Here is a 20,112-nt window from a genome sequence, read left to right as displayed (position 1 = left end):
TTCTCGGAGGACTGTGATTAAGCCCTCAGAGAGGAAACGCCAGCGCGGCCCCCGGGGGGCTTATGGGCTGATTACGCCTCCGTTGCCAGCCTGAAAAGAGGGCCCTTCCTGTGTCAGTGGCACCACCCAAAAGGCTGTGGCGCAAACACAAGGCTGTCAAAAGAGACCAGAGAGCAATAAGTGACCCTGGCAGGACCCTGGCTGTTGAGCGGCTTTCTCTTTTTGTGTGTGTGTGTGTGTGTGTCTGTGTTGTTTTGCTGTGAGGAACTCCATGTGATAAAAGGAGGTTTAAGGGGGCTTCAACTCACTGAGCTCTTTCATAGGCTTCCCAAGCCTCTCCATAGGGGGGGAGTGAGAACTGTCAGGGGAGGGTGTGTGTGTGTATATGTGTGTGCGTGAGGGATAGAGAGAGTGTGTTTGTATGTGTGTTTCAGTATGTTTGAGTGTGTGTGTGTGTGTGTGTGTGTGTGTGTTGGCTGAGCCCTGACCCTCGTTCCCCCCACTGTGATGAAGTTTATTCACAGGAAATGTGCGGGGAGCATCATGCCTGGCTGCCTGATCCGATGTGACGTGGCGTCTCCAGCGAGCATGGCAAGTTAGCATGTCAGCCGGGTCAGCACGGGCCAAGCAGACAGTCGATAAAATATTCAATACAGCACTCTGATATCATGGATCTAATACTTGTGCAAAAACACCCGCTACCCCCCTCCCACATACACACACACATAAGCACCATCCACACACACACAACTGACACCACCAGTACCGGAAAAGACAGAGAGACGAAGTGAGAGAGAGAGAGAGAGAGAGAGAGAGAGAGAGAGAGAGAGAGAGAGAGGGGGTATAAACGGGTGAAATGCATTTTTCTGCAGTTTGTCTATCAGGGTGAGTGAGCTAAAGATTCTGTCAATCTGTGAGCTAATTGAGTCTCCCGAGCGAGCGAGTGCACAGGAGTCTCTTCAGGGGGACGCGCACATACAGCACTATGGATTTTCTCCTGCAGGATCGAGGGGGGGGGTTTCCGGGGAGAGAGAGGGAAAGTTCAAAAGTGCAGCGCGACCTGCCCTCCAAAGCCGGGTCGTCCGTGCCAGGGCCACTGACACACAGGAGGAGGAGGAGGTGGAGGAGGAGGAGGAGGAGGAGGAGGAGGAGGAAGTCTTTCTGCTGTTCTTTTGTCCTGCTTTCCATCTCATTGCTTCCACTTGGAGGATTGTTTTTTTTTCTTCCCTCACTTTCACCTCTTTTCTTCCCTTTTTCTCTTCTTCTTCTATTCCTCCTTCTCTCTCTTCTCTGGGTCTCTGCATTCCTTTTGCCTGGAGGGGGAAAGCAAGACATGGCGTTGACCTCCACACCTTTGGTGCTTCCTCTACCAGCGCCATGGTGCAGAGGATGATGCTGGGCCCACCACGTCTGGTTCCCATTTTTATGCCATCTTATCCCTGGCCATACGGGCACACAGATTCAGAAGGCTCTGCAACACACACACAAATCCACACACACACACACACATCCACACACTGTTGACCCGGTGTTAACAGCACACACATGTGAGTGTCAGGGCTCCTTACTGGCGTAATGAGTGACAGGAGAGTGACGTGGGGAGCGATGGTGTTTGGACGAGGCTGGACGAGGCCGAGGGCTTGGAGGCTGACGAGTTGTGACTGCTTGTTTGTTGTCCTGCGACCCTATTAGCTGAGGGTCTGCTCATTGTGCCGGAGTCAAGCTGGGACATGATGGCCGCCACTCTCCAGCCGTGGCTACAGAAGGGGGAGAACACACACTGGCTGTTCCCAGGCAATGCGCTTAAGCCTCCAGGTCAACCCACCTCCAACCCCTAAACTAACACTCCTTTCTGAATCTTGCCCCCTTGTCTTAGGTATTGTGTGTGCTTTTGTGTGTGTGTGTGGGTGTGTATTTGTCTGTTTTCACAAGACACCTCCCTTCTATTTCAGCCTCAACACACACACACACACAAACACAGCATGCCTGGACTGCAACAAGGACACGCAAGGGGTGAAAGAGACACTGCTTTTACACTTCATAACTGTGAGCTGGCTTTAAGTGGTAAAAATAGCTGTATCTGTTCCCAAAGTGGTGGTTTTCATTTTCTGAGAGGCACGCCATGATACATCACCAAAGTCACAGCCGGCCGGCAGCTTTCACATACCTATAAATAAACGCTCTCCACCGCCAGCGGCTGCACACAGGCACCGACACAAGCAAATAGCGCCTGATGAAAAACAGTGGGATGCTAGCAACACCGCGAGATGGTAAAGAGATGGGGAAGAGAGAGAGCAGGAAGAGAAGGAGGAGGAAGAGGAGGAGGAAGAGGAGGAGGATAAGGAAGAGAGAAAAAAGAGGAGTGGTTGGTTTGAAAACAGAGCCCCCTTCCCACTGACCCCCTTTTCCGCCATGCTCATGACAGAGCGTATGAAGGCGGACCTCCCACGACTCCTGGCCCTTAATGTGTTCCATCTAGGCCCGTGTCACACGGAGCACAGCAGGGGTGAACGGCTTAACCAAACATGGCTCCTATGGGCCCAGGGGAAGACTGCTGTGTGTGTGTGTGTGTGTGTGTGTGTGTGTGTGTGTGTGTGTGTGTGTGTGTGTGTGAATGAGTGTGTGCTTGTCCCGACCACCACCCCATGCGGGGACAAGTACTAGCAAGCTGCTTCCCATCGCTCAGCCACTGTCTCTGTCACCAGAGTCCTCAAACGACTGAGAGAGAGAGAGAGAGGGAGAGAGAGGTGCTGAAATCAGCAAGACTCCAACCAGGAAGCTCTCCACAGGAGTAGTACAGTAGAGAGAGAGAGAGGGGGAGAGAGAAAGAGAGAGAGAGAGAGAGAGAGAGAGAGAGCTTCAGTTGTCCTCTAGGAAAACATTTCTTAGATGTGATTGGCTGAGATGATAGACGAAAGACGGGACAAATAAGGAAACAAATACGAAACCAATAAAAATCAAACAAACAAAAAAGCGAGTGAGCGTGAGAACGGCTAAGCGGGCGAAGAAATGACGGGCAGCGCTGAGTCGGGCAGCGAGTGCACCCAGAACACAACGCAAACAACAACGCTGACCTTCAGGGACACAAAGGGCCGCATTTTGTCCGGCCGAGGAGAGCCAGGAGCACGTGCTCGCCGGGCCGCCACAAAGGCCCGTCTCTGTGCGCCGCCCGGAGAGGGTGAAGGTGGGTGGGTAGGGGGGGGAGCGTGAGAAAAGCGAGCCTGTTCCGGGGGCTGTGGCACGGGGCAACAGGAGAGCGTTTCATTGATGGTCATTCATTTGCATCCTTCACGTAGAGTGGCCTCTCTCTCTCCCTCACACTCTCTCTCTCGTTCCCCCTAACTCTCTCTCTCTCAGCTGTCTGAATGGGACGGCTGGCATTACTAGGCCTCCCACTCTCAGTGTCCCAGCAGCCCACAGAACCAGGAGTCCAAGACCATTCTCTCACGCTGTCTGAGAGAGAGAGAGAGAGGAAGAAAGAGAGATATAATACAGCAGAAAGAGAGAGAGGGAACAAGGGATAGAGAGAATGAAAGAGAGCGAGAAAGAGGGAGAAAAACACTATGGAGACAAATAAAAAGGCACACACACACACACACACACACATTTGTTTCCACTTGTGTTACATGATCTTCCAAGGCCTAATTTGAACAAATCCCCTCGCTTTGACCGCACTCTGCTCTCTCCCCTTATGTGGGGCGAGAGCCCTCATACACACCCTCCAGTTAATGCTGTGAAAGAGGCGACATGGGAGGTTGGGTGCAAAGGAGCATGGCGGAGGGTCTGACATGACTCGCTCCGAGGCCGCGCCGTCCTAACACCGCCAGCGGAGGAGACGTGGCAGAAGACACCACCCCGGACGGACGCTTAAACCCCAAAAAAAAAAAAAAAAAAACCTGCTACGCTGACACTTAGGAGTAAAAGTCAGGCTGAAACTCAGACCGGCTATAAACACCTTCCCTCCTCCATAATGAACAGCAGCACACTCCCAGAGAGAGCGCCCAGAGCACAGACACTCAGAGATCAGGGGGGAGAGAGAGATGGGGCAATGGAAGGTAAAGTGCTAGAGAGAGAGAGAGGGAGAGGGAGAGAGAGGGAGGGAGGGAGAGAGACTGTGTGTGTGTAAGTGTGTGCATAAAAGCTACAGAGGCTAGAAGTGTGCCTGCGGCAGGCAAGGGATGCCTGGGGCGGCTCTCTAGTATAGAGATCAGCCATTTTATGCCAGGGTGTGTGTGTGTGTGTGTGTGTGTGTGTGTGCATGACAGAGAGAATTAAGAGAGCATGAGTGTGTGTAAGAGATGGGAGCGAGTGTGTGCTGGCTCTCAGCCCTTCTCCCGGTGAGCTGACAGTGAGCGCTGGGCTGGCCTGGGGGCGTCTGAGCGGCTGGAGCGAGCCGTGGCTGCTGAAAACTTAATGGCTTGTCCTGTTCTGGCCGCCACAATATCTCTGGCCGCGCAGGGCAGGGCAGTGCAGGTCAAGACAAGACAGACAAGCCACCTCGTTCGGAGAGCGCGGGCAACACAGGAATGCGGTGAAGTCAGTGGCTGAACCGCGGCATTCCCGACGCTGTGCAAATTAACATTTGATGTTTAGTAAGAGGAGCAAGTCATGATTATGTCCTAACACTACTGCCATGTCATTGTCACTGTCACTGTCTCTTAACCTGCACAAACACACTAATACTAAAACCATCCGAAGAGTCACCAGAAAAGAGCATTTACATATTTACATCCTATAATGTATCTACTGCATTGCTTTCATCTATAGTAAACAATACCTACCCAACAGCAATACCTTCTTAATCACTATAAAAACAATTACCGGTCTACACTGCACGCACTATACACATACTGTATGTCCAAATGCCATCATTGGCATAAGGATCTAACAGTGTTGGTTAAAGAGGCTGTGACTGTTAAGGAGAGTGCATGTGAGCAGGACAGAGAGAGAGGTCACTCAAACACAGATGGCTGGTTGGAGGGTATGGCTGAGGAGAGGGGAGGGGAGGAGAGGAGGGATGGGGGGGGCTGGGGGTTGCTTAATGTCTGGCAGATGACAGATCCCTGAATTCCTTCCTTGCGCCTACAAGACGGTGGCGGCACTCAGTCGAACACTGCGGCTTTATCCGGGGCCACTCCAGTCCCAGGGCCTGAGTCGCTGATTAGCATGCTGGCAGAGACATCTCAACTGGCCATTGAAGGGCCATCGCCCCGAGGTCCCTAATCTGAAATCATATTTTGCAGCGGCGCACAGGAACAAAGCCGGCCCAGTTAGTTCGGCCGTCCACCCTGACCGCCCTCCCGCTCGCTCGCCCGCCCCGCTGCCGTCTTTTTGTCACTTGGCACAAAGGCGGCCCCTCAAAAACTACGCGCTCGGCCCACAACAATGGCCCCTCGGGACTCGCAGGCACGCCAAGAATGGGGAGCAAACCATACAGAGACACTTTTTAAAAACACACTTTGCACTGGCCCTGACATCTGAGATAAATGGAAGCCTCTCTTCTTAATGCTTTAATGAAATTCCAGGGGGGGGGGTGGAACGACCCTTCCTCCTGCCCAACCCCCACCAACGCCCTCATAAGGACACTAGATTACCGTGAAGTCTATAATGTATGTGTACTGTGTGTGAGTGTGTGTGTGAGGTTGTGTGTGTGTGTGTGTGTTTTCATTTGACCCGCTCTCTGCCCACACCATTGCCCTGACATTTAACTTGTTCTGCTAGCTTTTTTTCCCATGGGCTAGGGGTGACTTGAGAGAGAGAGAGGGAAAAAAAGCCCACCAGTGTGAGGGGTGATGTTCTCACAAAAACGAATTGTGCCGATAATGGTCGTAATTGCTTTTTATTAAAATAATGACTAAGGGGAAGGTGGGGGGTAGGGGTGGCTGGGGAGGGGTCACTGGAGAGAAAGGGTGAAGTCTGTTCTGCTTCCCAGCACACTGTTGGGTCCCTGGTGGTCAGTGACGGGGGATCGAGTCATCACTCCTCCATGGACTGGGAGAAGAGTAATGACATTACGATGCACGCACACCTCCTACACACACAACCCAACAACACAACAACAAACACAAGTTTCCGGGCTGCGTATTTGTGCCTTGAGTCTTGTGTCAGAAACCGCTCTGCACACTAACCCTTGGAGCCTGTGGACGCATGCAGTAGCATTCTCCGTGCCCCCCTCCTCCTGCCCGCCTGCCGTCCGTCATCTTCTCTGGCCCATGCTGACCCCTGTGAGTTATGAAAAATAACACGTGCGTCTGTGGGACTTTGAGCGAGACAAAGATGCGGGGGGAGGGATGTGTGTGTGTGTGTGTGTGTGTGTGTGTGTGTGTGTGTGTGTGTGTGTGTGTGTGTGTGTGTGTGTGTGTGTGTTTGAGGGTGTGTGTGTGTGTTTGAGGGTGTGTGTGTGTGTGTGTGTGTGTGTGTGAGGGGGTGAATAAAAAGGAGCTTTTGCCGCGCGCTCGGTGAGTACAAAGTGTCTCTCTTAAAAGAGATGCTTGTGCTGCGCTGTAAACCCCTGGAAGATCATAGCCGGTAGGGATGGCGGCAGATAAGCCGGGCTCAGACACTCATCTCTGCGCGCCGCGCCGCTCCACTCCGCTCGGCCCCGTTCCCACCGGCCCTTTATCCTTTACACCTCCACAGGAAGTTCAGCCGAGCCCTGCAGCGCCGCACTCCGCTCTTACACACACACACACACACACACACACTCAAGAACTCAGTCCTGCAAAGGCCAGCACACAGAGTAATTACAGGCATGTCAGAGAGAGAGAGAGAGAGATAGAGAGAGAGTGAAAGTGTGTATGTGTGTGCATGCTTGTGTGTTTTCCTTTGTCCAAGGAAGATTTTGTTGCTTTCCCCATGTGCAAATGCTCTGGATTTCTCAGACACAAACTTGCAGAAAAGGTGGCGCTGGGATGTCTGGGCCTTGTGAGTCACGCTGCTGGCAGCTAACGCTGCGACCAACTCTACTGTGTGTCGGCAGGCCATGTCTCTTTCACAATCCAGTGTAGGACTCACAGAAACAGAGACAGAGACAGAGAGAGAGAGAGAGAGAGAGAGAGAGAGAGAGAGAGAGACTGAGTGAGAGTGGGAGAGAAAAGGAGAGAGGTGGAAAAGAGATGGGAGAGAGAGAAAGAGAGAGAGGGCGAGTTCAAGGGCCCATTCTTACTGTAACGTAGCCCTTCCAAATATTTACACTCGTCGGAGCCTTGGGTTGAGTGCAGTGTTAGGAATTTAACATATCTTTTACAATGCACTAGGGCTTTGGTGTACACAAAACACACCATGAACACGATCTGATGACGTCTGAGCAAACTGTATGTGCGAGTGTGTGCTTATGTTTAGCTGTGGGTGTTATGCTAGCCGGGGATGGAATTAAGCCCCAGGATTGCATTGTCCACATTTCCTCCATCTAAACGACTTAGCTCGATTGGCCTTAATTTATGTCCCCTCAGTAATAGCAGGGCTGCATGAGCAGCATAATGTGGGAACCTTCTGCTGATATATTTGTGATAGTATTCGGTATCCAACATTATCAATTCCCTCCGCTGTGGTTTATCACTAACCACAATTACTTTAATTCCGATAACAATCCGCTGCAACTTAAGCCGCAGAGCTATTTCATTTGTACTGCACACTGGTTGCCTTCACTTTCCACTCAAGGGGAACAGCAAAGTCCAAATGCTCCCATTAAGGGCACAGAACAAGCAGTTTGAACTGAAAGGCGTCCAATAGAAGAAGTGGTAGAAGTTCATGGTGTAAGCTGCTAGTCTGCACTGAGCCCTGACATGGCCTTGCCTCTGATCTGTCTATAGGCTGCCCCCAGGCAGGAGTGAGTGAGTGAGTGAGTGAGTGAGTGAGTGTGTGTGTGTGTGTACTCTACTGTATGTGTGTGCTAGTGTGGGAGAGGATTCCCTCCAATTCAACGGCATCCTAAGCCAAAACAACTGGATTTAGCCTGACGCCTGCAGACGCCAGCACTGCTCATCCTACTTTACCTCCACAAACGTTCTCAATTCACACATTTCACAGATGTTTACACTCTGCTTTTTCTTTAGCCAGTGGATATAAAATCAATTAAATGCAGTGGGGTGGTGTGTGAATGCGGACATGTGCAAATGTGCTGTCCAACATGTGGCTGGGGAAAAAGGGAATTTTCATTCAAAGAAGAGTCAAAATTGTGTATTTCTGTCTTGGCTCTTTACTGCACAAAGAGGAACTTGTAACGATTCAAGGGAGTCGTAACCTTAAGCGCTGTTCCGAAAGGAGCCAGTAACATCATGAGGGCAAAAAAACAGCGTCCTCTCCGCTGCAAAAAAAAAAACCGCACCAAACTTCTAATGTCTCTCTGTCTAAACAAACAAGGAGTGCAAACCTTTACTCAACACGAACGATCTACACTGAAAATAAGATATGTGTCCGTCGTGAAAATTGAAAAAATACATATAATGACAGTGTCCCTTTGTGCCAACAACTAATTTTAGCTGTATAGAAGCAGAAGAAAAAAGGCCCTGGGTCAACTGGCATTAAGCTGAGGGGAGATGCAGGCTGTAATTTGTGATCCTTCGGTGGCTTTTGGTTAATTTGGCACAGGCCTTCATTAGGAAAGTGTTGGCAGCGATGATAAAGCGGGGCTTGTTTTTAGGAGTGATGATCTGTTCGGAAGAGTGGAGAGGGAGAGGAGAGAGGAGGGAGAGGAGAGAGGGGGGCGCAACCACATGCAAGGCATTAACAGTTCCCTCCATCAATAATTACAGGCAGAGGGGTCCGAGTGACTGGGATTTCTGCCCTCCTCTGCAGCTGCCTCGCTTCCCATCACATCGTGGAGACGGTGCTGACAATATCAACACAGCGCTTCCAGAGGTACACAAGCCATATTTATGTGTTTCCACCGAGATGTGTTGGTTGAAAATACGGGTAATAAAACAATCTGTAAATCAGGGGATGTGTATACAATTCTTTTTCTTGATATGTACAGTATGTGTACGTGTGTGACTGACTCTGTGTGTGTGTGTGTGTGTGTGTGTGTGTGTGTGTGTGTGTGTGTGTGTGTGTGTTTGTGTGTTCTTCCTTTTCTTGTTTTGGCACATAGGTTGTTGTAGCTTTACCACAGCAAGTGTGGCAAGATGAGCACAAGGAGCACAAACTCTCCGACGCTCGCGGGCCAAAAGGAAGGAGATAAGTTGGAGTGCTTTCCTGGCAAATCTCGAGGGGCCCTGCCGAGGACTTCAGAGAAAACATTTGGAAGTCAGTGTTGGGGTCACTATCTGTATTTGTATAATTTCTGCCGCCTTCGGTTTACATTCCTGCAGGCATCCTGACCGCTTTATTTTCAGAAATGGAGACGCTTGCTTTAGATTGTGGCACCATAAATCCCACCAAATTGTTGTCCAGCACAAATAAACGGCATCAAGTGTTGATTTAAAAATATTTTTTTTTTCTGGATGAGGAGAGAAATAGAGCTCACTTCCTGTGAAAGTTTCCGGAAAAGCAGTAAACACTGCACTGTCTGTCTCGGAAGGAGTCAGGAGTCAAAAGTCCAGCACGACGGAAAGGACACAGCAGCCGCGAGTGTGTGTGTGTGTGTGTGTGTGTGTGTGTATGTATGTGTATGTGTGTGTGTGTGTGTGTAGAAAGAGGGTGAGACAGTTGAAATATAGGGTTAGTGTCCTTTCTCTCTATGCTGGCCTGTTCTGTTGCCAAATGCCCAGCTGCCAGTAGGTGTCTGCTTACAGGCCCTCTCAGAGATGTGCAGCCAAAGAGCAGTCTTCTGTGCTCCCTCTCTCTCTCCATCTCTCTCAGTCCAAATATTCTAACACATGGAGGAGGATCAATTAATGCACAACTTTTTCTGACCCTTGCAATTGCATCAGAAAGCATGTGATTGCTACTTAGTTTTCAATTAGCAAGCCATTTTGCGTGTGTGTGTGCCAGTGCCTATAAACATACAGTAGCTAACCAAGCTTATTTCCGTTAATAGCCACAAACACTAGGAAGGTTTTTTTTTTTTTTTAAAGTGGAAAGAGATTTGTGTGCATGCGTAAGTGAGAAGCCTTTAGTGTGAGCTCACTACAAAAGTGAGAAAGCCCAGGTCTGTTTCAGTCTAATTCAATATGTGTAAAAATGAAAGTGTGGGGCGGCTGTTTTCTTTCATTAAAGGTGAGGGCTTGTCTTTTTAGGCATGCAAATCTAGCGAGGTTGTGGACGGGGGCACCTGGCTGGGAGCAGGGGGTGGCCGGGCCTGTAGCGCTAAGAGGCTCCAGTCTCTGCTGGTTAGCAGGAGCTGTTTAATGTAATATGAAGTGATGGCAAAATTGCAAACCAGATTGCAGAACTTTTAGAAATGGGATCCACACTACACCCCCACCCCTCCTTCCTTTATGTGCTTGTATAAGTCTGTGGTTAGCGTTTATTCTGATAGAACATGCTTTGGTATAGAGGAGCTGTCCTCGAAAATCAACGTCAACATTTTATCGTCTCCTACCAGATTTATACACTTGTAAAAACAAAACGGGGGGAGAAAATGTTGTTTTCCTTTTTCGCTTTTTTGCACGCATGACACTTACACAGTTCCAATTTTTTTCCCCTCTTTCCTATTCGGTCTTTCTGACTTTGGTCACTTACACAAACACACAATTACATAGTCACCTAAAACAGGCCATACTTTATGGTGACTTAAGGAGTGCAAGAGGGCTTTTTTTCCACTACATGGTGGTGCGGAAAGATCTCGGAGGGCGGTAACCGTCTGTTTTACAAATATACGTGCTGCCGCCAGGCTGTGTATTTTAGTCACGCGTTTGGGTGTGATGTGGGGGACGTCTCCCCGGGCCGAGCTGACCTGACCTTTCCCTGCCCCCGCTGCAGCCGGACCCTCCGAGCGCTCCCCACCCTGCAGGTCTGTCTTAATTACGCCACAATTAGGCCCTACAAATGCAGCCGCAGCGCCGGGCCCTCTGCGTCTGAGCACGCTCCGTGTTTTCAATTTCCTGCTGTAATGGGCCTGTAATGTCTGCCCTGCCGCCTGCCGAGTTGACCCCGGCAGGTCCAGGGGTCGCGACCTCAGGGTCTGGTTGTGTGCTACAGGCCAGGGGGCGGAGGAGGAGGGTGGTGTGGAAATGTGTGTGTGTGTGTGTGTGTGTGTGTCTAGTTATTGAGAAATTAGGAAAATGACACATTTGGTGGCGCTAACTTCAGGTAGTATAGCAACACTTCACACTAGTATTAGCATAGCGATGGCAAAAAGAGCGCATGGGGGGAAACAGCAAGCAGCACAAGACAAACACAGGGCGAGACTGCAGGCGTCAGACACACACACACACACACACACACACACACACACACACACACACACACACACACACACACACACACACACACACACACACACACACACACACAGACAGATACAGACAATGACACACTCAAATTCTTTCACAGTGCTGTCCATTCCCATGTGTCTCCTGACAAAAAGAGCATTGAGGAAGATGTGCGGCGCGTCTTGAGAAGTGTCAGGGCGCTGAAGAGGGGCTTTATGGCCAAACTGCGGGGTGGGCTGCGGGTGTCACACACACACACACACAGAAAAAAGCCCAAACAAGGGATCATTATTTATACTAAACAACACGCTAAGCCTGTACTGTGGTAGGTGTTTATGAGCATGTTTGTGTGTATGTGAGTGAGTGCATGTGTGTGTTGCTTGTTACAAGACTCAAAGACCTTATTTTCAACATCCTTTCCACATTAAAATTTATTGGAGATTGTCATATTCATATAAAAGATTGAACACAGCACAGTGCCATGGTGGAGTTGGCAGTAACAGCTTTGGCCCAAAATTTCCTCTGAAGTGTTTTTTTCTCCTCTGTTCCCCTCTAGTTCTTTCTTCCTTTTTTCCTTTGCTTCAGTGAGCACTGAAGCTCCGACTCGCTGATCACTTCCCCTCTGAGTACATGTAGCTTAATACATCACTCAAGAAGCTGCTAGCGCTAAATGTTAGTGGTCCTACTCAATGAATATCATATGCACTCTCAAAAAGTGCTGCCAGATTCCACGGCCTGCAACCCCCCCACCCCCCCCCCTCCACACACACACACACACACACACACACACCAGCCCACTGCTTCTGGCAGAGAAACACACGAGATATGCATTATGCTCACCGCTGTGAATTTATTCCCATGGTTTTCGTGTGCCATGTGTACACTGCTTTTATTGAGGGGCAAATGGAGGGAGGGGGAGAGAGAGAGAGAGAGAGAGAGAGAGAGAGAGAGAGCAAGTGAGCTGTCTTTGGAAATTCTGGAGAGCCTTTTTAGGAAGCAATTGTGCATTTCAGAGTCTCAAATTGAGCTAATGTAACGCAATACCCACACTAGGACTCTTAAATGAGTGCCGTATCTGATCGACAGTGGAGAGAATGGGGGAAGAGGGTCATCAATTCTTATTTAAGGCCCGCTCCATACGACTATTTCATCCGGTGGCCATTATTACAATAAATTGACCTGGCTTTGCCATTTGCTTCTTTCGGTGGAGTCACGGGTTGCCTATTTCCCAGGGGCTCAATTTTAAACACAAACGTTTAAGCGGAGAGTGTGCGTAATAAAGAGAAAGCAGCTTTTCAAAAAAAAAAAAAAAAAAAAAACAGGGACCAAATGCGAGTTTGTCGGGACAGCTTGCACTTTCAGTTCCTGGCCCCCGTATGCCAGAGACTCAAGTATGACCGAATACCAATACCTAACAGAAAAGTAGAGGATTTTTAAAATAAACAACAGCCAGTGTGCAGCATAAATATCAATAAACACCATTCTTCCGTCTCGGAAGCTTCCTGCTTTATTTGATTAAGCAGGGTGAAAAACAGAGCAAGTCATGCTTGTTGCTTTTCTTCCTCCTTCCTCCAAGCCACCCCCACCACCCCCTCCCCTTTCCCATTCCCATTGCAATCTTCTCCTCGCCCCTAATGGGAATCGGAAGTTCGAGTGGAGCTGCCTGGCTAGCCCCGGCCTCACCTCCCCATCTGGAAGGGAACTCGCCAGCCTTGGGGCTACTTCCCAACCCTTCCCAGCTGCTGCCGGGGGTTCGGGGGCCTTTTCTTTTCTCTCTCTCTCTCTCTCTCTCTCTTTTTTTTTTTTTTGTTTTAGGTGGGCTCCTGGCAGAGCATATTTTTATAAATGATTGCCATATCCTCCACCAGCTGCTGACCCCGCTCCTGTCCCTGACTGAACGGGGCATGGTTCTCATTTTGGGTGGAGGGAGGGAGGGGGGGCACAGGCACTGACCCGGCCCCGGCTAGCACGCTACGGCTAGCGCCCGACAGCTCTGCGTGTGAAGGGCCTCGTCTTGCAACAGTGAATGGAAATGGGAATGGGAATGGTGGTGGGGGTGGAGTGGACATCAGGGGAGCCAGGGAGAGCCGCTGTGATCTCACTCACCCGCGAGTGCCGGCCGTGCCGACACACAGGGACCCGAGTCGCTAACAAGACTTCACAGCTGGAGGAAATGATGTTTGTGTGATAAAAGACTGCATCTTGTGACATTTATTGCTTGTGCGTAGGCCTGTGTGCGTGTGACTGTGTATGTTGCAAGTCTCTGTGTGTCTCTCTCTGTGTGTGTGTGTGTGTGTGTGTGTGTGTGTTTTCTTTCATGGGTCCACCAATATCTGATGCAGATTTGTGGCCGTGAGTCACCAGTCTCTGAGCCGCTCTGGGTTCTCGTAGTGGTTTGTGATCAAAGGTCCTGGCGCACGAAGGAGGAGCCTCCCCCATCCCAGCGCTGCACCGCCCGGCCCATGAGTAACTGGGGGTTTCCATGGTTTCCCAAAAAAATACTTCACAGTTCAGCTTTTTTTCCCCCCTTAAATGTCAACAACCACAGTTTCTGGATGACTCTGCTGAGCTGATAGTGTATTGGAAAACCGGTTCAAACAGAGGCAGCATTTCCACCTCCGCTCTTAAGCCCAGGCTGACCTGTATATGAGCTGTGTGTGTGTGTGTGTGTGTATGTGTGGTCTTGTGGTGTTCTGTGTGTGTGTCAATGTGAGCTGTTCTGTGTGCATGTCCATGTGAGCGTGTGTGTGTGTGTGAACGTGTGTGTGTGTGTGTGTGTGTGTGTGTGTGTTATTTCTGGGACGTGAAGGTGGCAGCCCTGGGGAGGGACAGGGAACCAAAGACAAGTGGAGGAGGCGTGAGCGAGCCCAAGCGAGAGCCTGAGCATGGCCGTGCCTTGTGAAAGTTTTACGAGCCCGCAGCCCCTACCTGCGCCTTCCTGCAGCGACTGTCACACTCTCCCCTGCCTGGCCCAGGCGCCTGCCCCTGCCCCTGCCGCGTTCCCTTCTCCCCGCGGCTGCCCGGTGGTGGGGGCCCCAACATCAATTAAAAATACATTTGCCGTTAACGCTTAGGCTGGTGCCAATACGCTGCATGTTTGTGCTGCTGCAGTATTGATGAGGCCGGTGGCACTGCATAATTGATGGTGGTGGTACTGGTTGTGTGTGTGTGTGTGTGTGTGTGTGTGTGTGTGTGTGTATGTGTGTGTGTGTGGGGGGTCTTTTCAGGTGAGGGTCTGGGAGTACAGGGCCAAAGAAACACGGGCACACATGTCTCAGCTCAGTGCCTGCTGGGCTCCTCACAGCTACCCTGCTATACTGGCTTTACAATCACTCACACACACACACACACACACACACACACCCGCAATGGCACAAAAACCATGCAACTTCAGTACTACCAGCCAGCTGCATCAAGCTTACACTTATGTGTCCCCTTCTCCCCCCTCTACGTCCACACACACACACACACACACACACACACACACACAGGACCTCCACAGAGCCCACATGTGATGGGACGGTGGAGGTAATTGCACAGTAATGCCTCATTATGGCAGTGCAGTAATTTCAGGGACCGGACACTTCAAAGAGGCGGCGCAGAAACCTCTTCACAGATGGGGCCCTGTGAGAGTTATGGAGAGGCTGTGTAACCCTTTTTGCTTTGTTTTCACTGGTATTGTTTTTGGGCCTCTGCCCGTGTAGTCTAAAATACACAGATCACATGGCGAGGCAATCACGGCGTGTGTGCATTTTTTCCCTCTTTCTCCGTTATAATTGTTGGAGCCGGTCACAAAGCGCAGAACTGCATAATGGCCGAAAATTGGACGCTTGTGGGAGGCCAGCGCGAGTTAAAACCTGATACCGGCGGACGGCTTATCTAAAAAAATGCAGTCGGCTGGGGCTGTGGTCTTGGTGTGAACTTGGCCCCAGTAAGGGCTTGAGCACTTTGAGAGCGGGCAGCTGTGGCAGAGATGGTTGTTGTGGGGCATGGGGGGGAAGGGGGTGGGGGGTTGGGGTGAGCGGAACCATGGTCCGGCGCGGAGGAAGCTGGAGATGGGCAGATACTGGCCATACGCTGAGCACAAGACAATCACATGCTGCTAATTCGTTTTGCTGTTTTTGCTTTCTTTCAAAAACTTTTTTTCTGGTCCCCCCCCACCCCCTCTAGTACATGTCCAAGTCCACGAACAAAGTTCACACTTTGTTTACTCAAAGCAGTGGCCTGATGTTACAGTAAGATGCTCAGTGACTGAAAAAGATACTAGTTTGGAACTTCCTCTATGGCTCGACACAATCCAAATAACCAATGTGTCCATACCATAATGAGTATTCAGTTGTAAACAACTACTGTACCACAAACCCTCCATGCATATTCTCACAGAAGCAACTGCACCAAGTTTATATAGCCCACCATTCTAGACATTGAAATGAACAATGTTAATCATGGGCCCCCTCTCCGAGTTAAAAGCAAGACAGAAAGGCAGAGAAGGCCAGGCATGTGGAGCAGTGTCGCCATGCCTACACGTCACCCCGGAGACAAGCCTGTAGACAATCGTGAACTTCAAAATAATAAAAAAATAAATAAAAAAGAGAGAAGGAAAACAAGGAATGAGCCCATGTATTAATAATGTAGGCCGGTTGCTTGTGGTGCTCGTCGTTGTTGTGCACATTACACGCGTGGATAGCCCTGCAGCCTTGGGGATCCCCGGCACACGGCCCCCCACCGGTCCTGCTCCGCGGCGGCAGGGTGCACAGGTTCGGTGTCAGCCCTCACGCTGGCTCGTGTCATGCTAAGAGCCTCTTTAATGCACGCGGTGCTCAGTGACATACATGCCAACATGAGCAAATGGCTAAAATAGAGTCAACTAGAGTCACAAAGTGTTTTACAAATTTACACAAGCTACCAGCCCTACTGCAGTAAGCGTTAGCATGGTGCGCTAACATCCTGTATATCACAGTCACACTCAGTGCCATCCTCAGATGAGTTTGAGCCAGGCTAGCAATAAGGTTAGCGTAAAGCCCTGGTCAAGGAAAAAAAAAAAAACAGGAAATATGCAGGGAATATACACAGAATGTCTTTTTTTATTTTGTTTAAATAGAAACCAATGACATGGCACTTAACACAGCAACAGAAAAGGCAATGCATAGCAGCTAGTACAGTATACAATAAGCAACAACATGGTCACAGGTTGTGCTGTAGACGTATTAATTAAACACTACCCATTTAAAACGATTTAAAATATATTAGAGATTTTTACAACATTAAAACAACTGCAGACAGGTTCTTAAAAGCAGCATACCATATGGTCACTTTCATCATTAACACAGTTGGAGAGAATCAGAGTGGCATCTTTCACTAAGGTCAGAGTCAGCAAGGGGAGTGTGTGTGTGTGTGTGGGGGGGGGAGCTTTACAAAGGGGAAGGAAAAAGCTTGGCCTCCTTGTTCTATGCTGCCCATTGTCAAATCAAGGCATTTAGCCATAAAGGCTCTATCTCTAGCTCGCACCCTGAGGCCAAGCACTCCCACTGTGCTCCTGTCATACACACATTCATTCCAACACTCGGAAGCACACACCACAGAAACACACACCACAGACACACACACACACACACACACACACACACACACACACACACACACACGCTTGCCAGCAGCAAGCCAGCAGCTGAGTCCTTTTACTTCTCAACTCCAGTGGTACCAGAGCGGCTAGATGAGGGGTCTCTTTTGAAAGCTGCAACCCCCTCCCTCCCCCTCTCCCCACACCACCACTCTCACACTGACCTACCTGACACATGACCATACTGTGGAGCTGCTTTTGAAGACACCACTACTACTTACAGTAATAACAGTAACAATAATACAAAAAAAGGTCAATGCATTGCATGTTTTTTTGGTCCTGGCCCTGGGGCATGGCATGAGAGGTCCGAACCTGGGGCGTGACAGAGGTGACGTCCTCCTTATGTGCTTTGGCTGAGTGGACGCTGGGCCGCCCTGTGCTGAGCTGAGCTGTGCTGGGGCCTTCCTCTCCTCTCCTCCTCTCCTCTCCACTGCTCTCCTCGTCACTCTTTCTCTCTCTCACACACTGATGGCAAATCAATCATGGAAATGAGAGAGGTGGGGAAGGGGGGGAGGAAATGATGGAGTGGATATGCATGCTTTCCAAAAACGAGCAAATTAAAAAAAGGTAAATAAAAAAAATAAAAGAATAAAAAATGATATGGCAGAAAATATGGGGGAGCGCCTCCTCTAGGATATACCTGCAGAAAACAAAACAAACAAAAAAAAACACACAAAAACAATTGTGCTTTTAATGCCGGTGGGGGAGGCTGCATTTCTCCCAGCATGCATCAGCATTCCATCATTTCCTGCGCCTACCACAGAACTCGTGTGGGGATGAGAAACCGAGGGGTGGATGAGGAACCCAGGGCATGAGTGAGTGGAACCGCTAATCTAGAACAGCCTGGGCCCAGAACAGCGGAGGCATTAGGGCTCCTTCAGATCCCGGGCAGATGCTGATCTGAGGTGGAGGGAGGCCAGTGGCACAGTAATGGCCGCTCATGGCTGTAATTTATGGGGTGGGAGGTAAAGTGATACCTTCACCACACAAAAATGCTCCAAAGATAAACTACAGAGGAGCAACAAAAAAAGATAGAAAAGTGCAGCATGCCAGTGGAGAAGTGGTAATTGCGACGTGTTGTTGCTGTTGTTATCGTGCCCGTTGTATCATGCCATATGGAAGTCTGCATTCAACAGCGTATACCCAGGGTGTCTGCGCCTGTCTCTTTGAGAGGCTAGGGAGAAGGGCAGTTATGTGTGTGTGTGTGTGTGTGTGTGTGTGTGTGTGTGTGTGTGTGTGTGTTCATGTTCGTAAGTGACCTAAGCAATTGGCCTGTGTGTGTAATCTGTGTGCACAGCCTTTGTGGGTAATGAGAGCTCTGTGGCGCAGACCTCTTATTTGCCCATCTTAACTCAATTAAAAGGAAATAAGGCGGCTCTGACCGGCACATGAACTGCCTGCTCGGCTAAGGGCATCTCTCCTCATGGTCACAAGCTGACACACACACACACACACACACACACACACCAGAGACACACAAATTAACCTCTAACTGCCCTGAGTGCTTGTGGATGTGTTTGTTTACATGGAGGTACATATACGCGTTTGGTATGTACACATATGTGACTGATATGATTAAATTGACTAAATGTGCTGATAAATGGACAAAAAAAACTGCCACTATGTGACTGTGTGTGTGTGTGTGTGTGTGTGTGTGTGTGTGTGTGTGTGAAGTGTCAGGTATGCTGAGAATAAATGGTGTTAAAGGGACACCAGGCAACGTTTTTGTGTTAATTAATCATCTTCGTAAGTCGGTATATGGTTAAATGACTCATTACAGGGCGAATGAAGGCTCTCTCGCCCACCCCTACTGCCTGTAGGAAGAATATCCCACTTGCAAGTTCGGTGTATCCTACCCGCCGACCGAAGCAGGATCAGTTTACAGCACAGAGGCAGGCTAACGAAACGCTAGAGATTGTTGCAAACGTGTGTATAATGGCAGAGCCGGCGAAGAAGCAGCGAAAACCCTTGATGGAAGACGCAAGAAAAGGAAAAGAGCTTCAGACCGAGCGAGGGGGAGTTTCGTAGAGAACTTGCCTGGTGTCCCTTTAAGGAGAGTGGGTGCATACACTTCCACATATGTAAACATTTACGTGTGATTGCCTCATAGCCACATAAAATGTGCATTTGTGCCGATCTACACATTTGAACATATAAGTACGTGTCAGATGATGTGAGTGAGCACATGATAAAGAGAGTGAATGTGTGTGTGTGTGTGTGTGTGTGTGTGTGTGTGTGTGTGTGTGTGTGCCAGTGAATGTGTGTGTGTGTGTGTGTGTGTGTGTGTGTGTGTCTGTGCCAGAGTTAATGTTTGTGTGTGTGTGTGTGCCAGAGTGAATGTTTGTGTGTGTGTGTGTGTGTGTGTGTGTGTGTGTGTGAGTGTGTGTGTGCCCAGGGTGTTCTGGCTGGGCTCCACACACAAAGGCAAAGCGTGCTAACGGAGAGTGCGAGGCTCTTCCGGTGTCTAAGGGCACTAGAGGACTGACTCTGACTGCCCACCGTACAGCACTCTCTTTCTCTATCCCTCCATCTCTCCATCTCTCCTCCTCCTCCACCGCTCCCTCTCCCTCTCGCCCTCAGTCTCTCTGTCGGCCCAAACAGGATGGGTATTGTGTGGGCTGGCTAGCGTTGTGTGTGCCATAGTGCCTGGAGGTGAGAGAGCATTATCAGGGCTGTGTGTGTGTGTGTGTGTGTGTGTTGTGTGTCTGTGAGGCAGAGGGTGGCAGGAAAGCAGACAAAGTGAAAGGCAGCCATGTGCAATGACCATTAACAGCAGGAGATGGGGGTGGTGTGTGTGTGTGTGTGTGTGTGTGGGGGCTGTAAGTGTGTGTGTGTAAGTGTGTGTGTGGAGGGTGTGAGTGGATATAAATATCTGGACCACATCTCACATGCGCCGCCATGCTCACAGGAAGAGGCGGAGCAGGAGCAGGCGCCGGCACACACCACAGGAAATGACCGACGGGGGCGGACAGACACTCGGACGGATGTGGACGTGTGAAGCATAGGGCTGAGCCGCCCACAGGAACGCACATCAATGAGTTGAGGAAAGGAGTAAAAGTAAGTAGGTGCCTAAATAAATAAATAAATACATTGTTAACATTGCTGCAGCTTCATGTGAAGTGGCTATCTGATAAGGTTCAGTGCTGATGAGAAAGATGCGACGCTATGAACAACGGCAAT

General features: G+C 49.8%; 1 protein-coding gene across 5 annotated transcripts in view; it reads right to left on the bottom strand.

Moving 5' to 3' along the window:
• bcas3 (BCAS3 microtubule associated cell migration factor) overlaps nt 1-20,112 on the bottom strand; it is a 258,241-nt gene that overhangs the window by 94,665 nt on the left and 143,464 nt on the right. For 2 of the 5 annotated variants that reach the window (XR_007195829.1, XM_048264315.1), the window contains exon 24: nt 17,096-17,572. The exons of the other annotated variants lie outside the window; for them this stretch is intronic. Coding sequence is in view for 1 of the 2 variants with exons in the window: in XM_048264315.1 (XP_048120272.1) it covers nt 17,562-17,572 (11 nt within the window). In the remaining variant the exon portion in view is untranslated. Of the gene's footprint in view, nt 1-17,095; nt 17,573-20,112 lie in introns of those variants that run through there. 5 annotated transcript variants of the gene reach the window in all.

The sequence above is a fragment of the Alosa alosa genome, chromosome 15 (genome assembly GCF_017589495.1).
Source record: "Alosa alosa isolate M-15738 ecotype Scorff River chromosome 15, AALO_Geno_1.1, whole genome shotgun sequence".
Taxonomy (NCBI): Eukaryota; Metazoa; Chordata; class Actinopteri; order Clupeiformes; family Clupeidae; genus Alosa; species Alosa alosa.
Note: the sequence above shows the minus strand (reverse complement) of the source record. Positions and strands in the feature narration are given on the sequence as shown.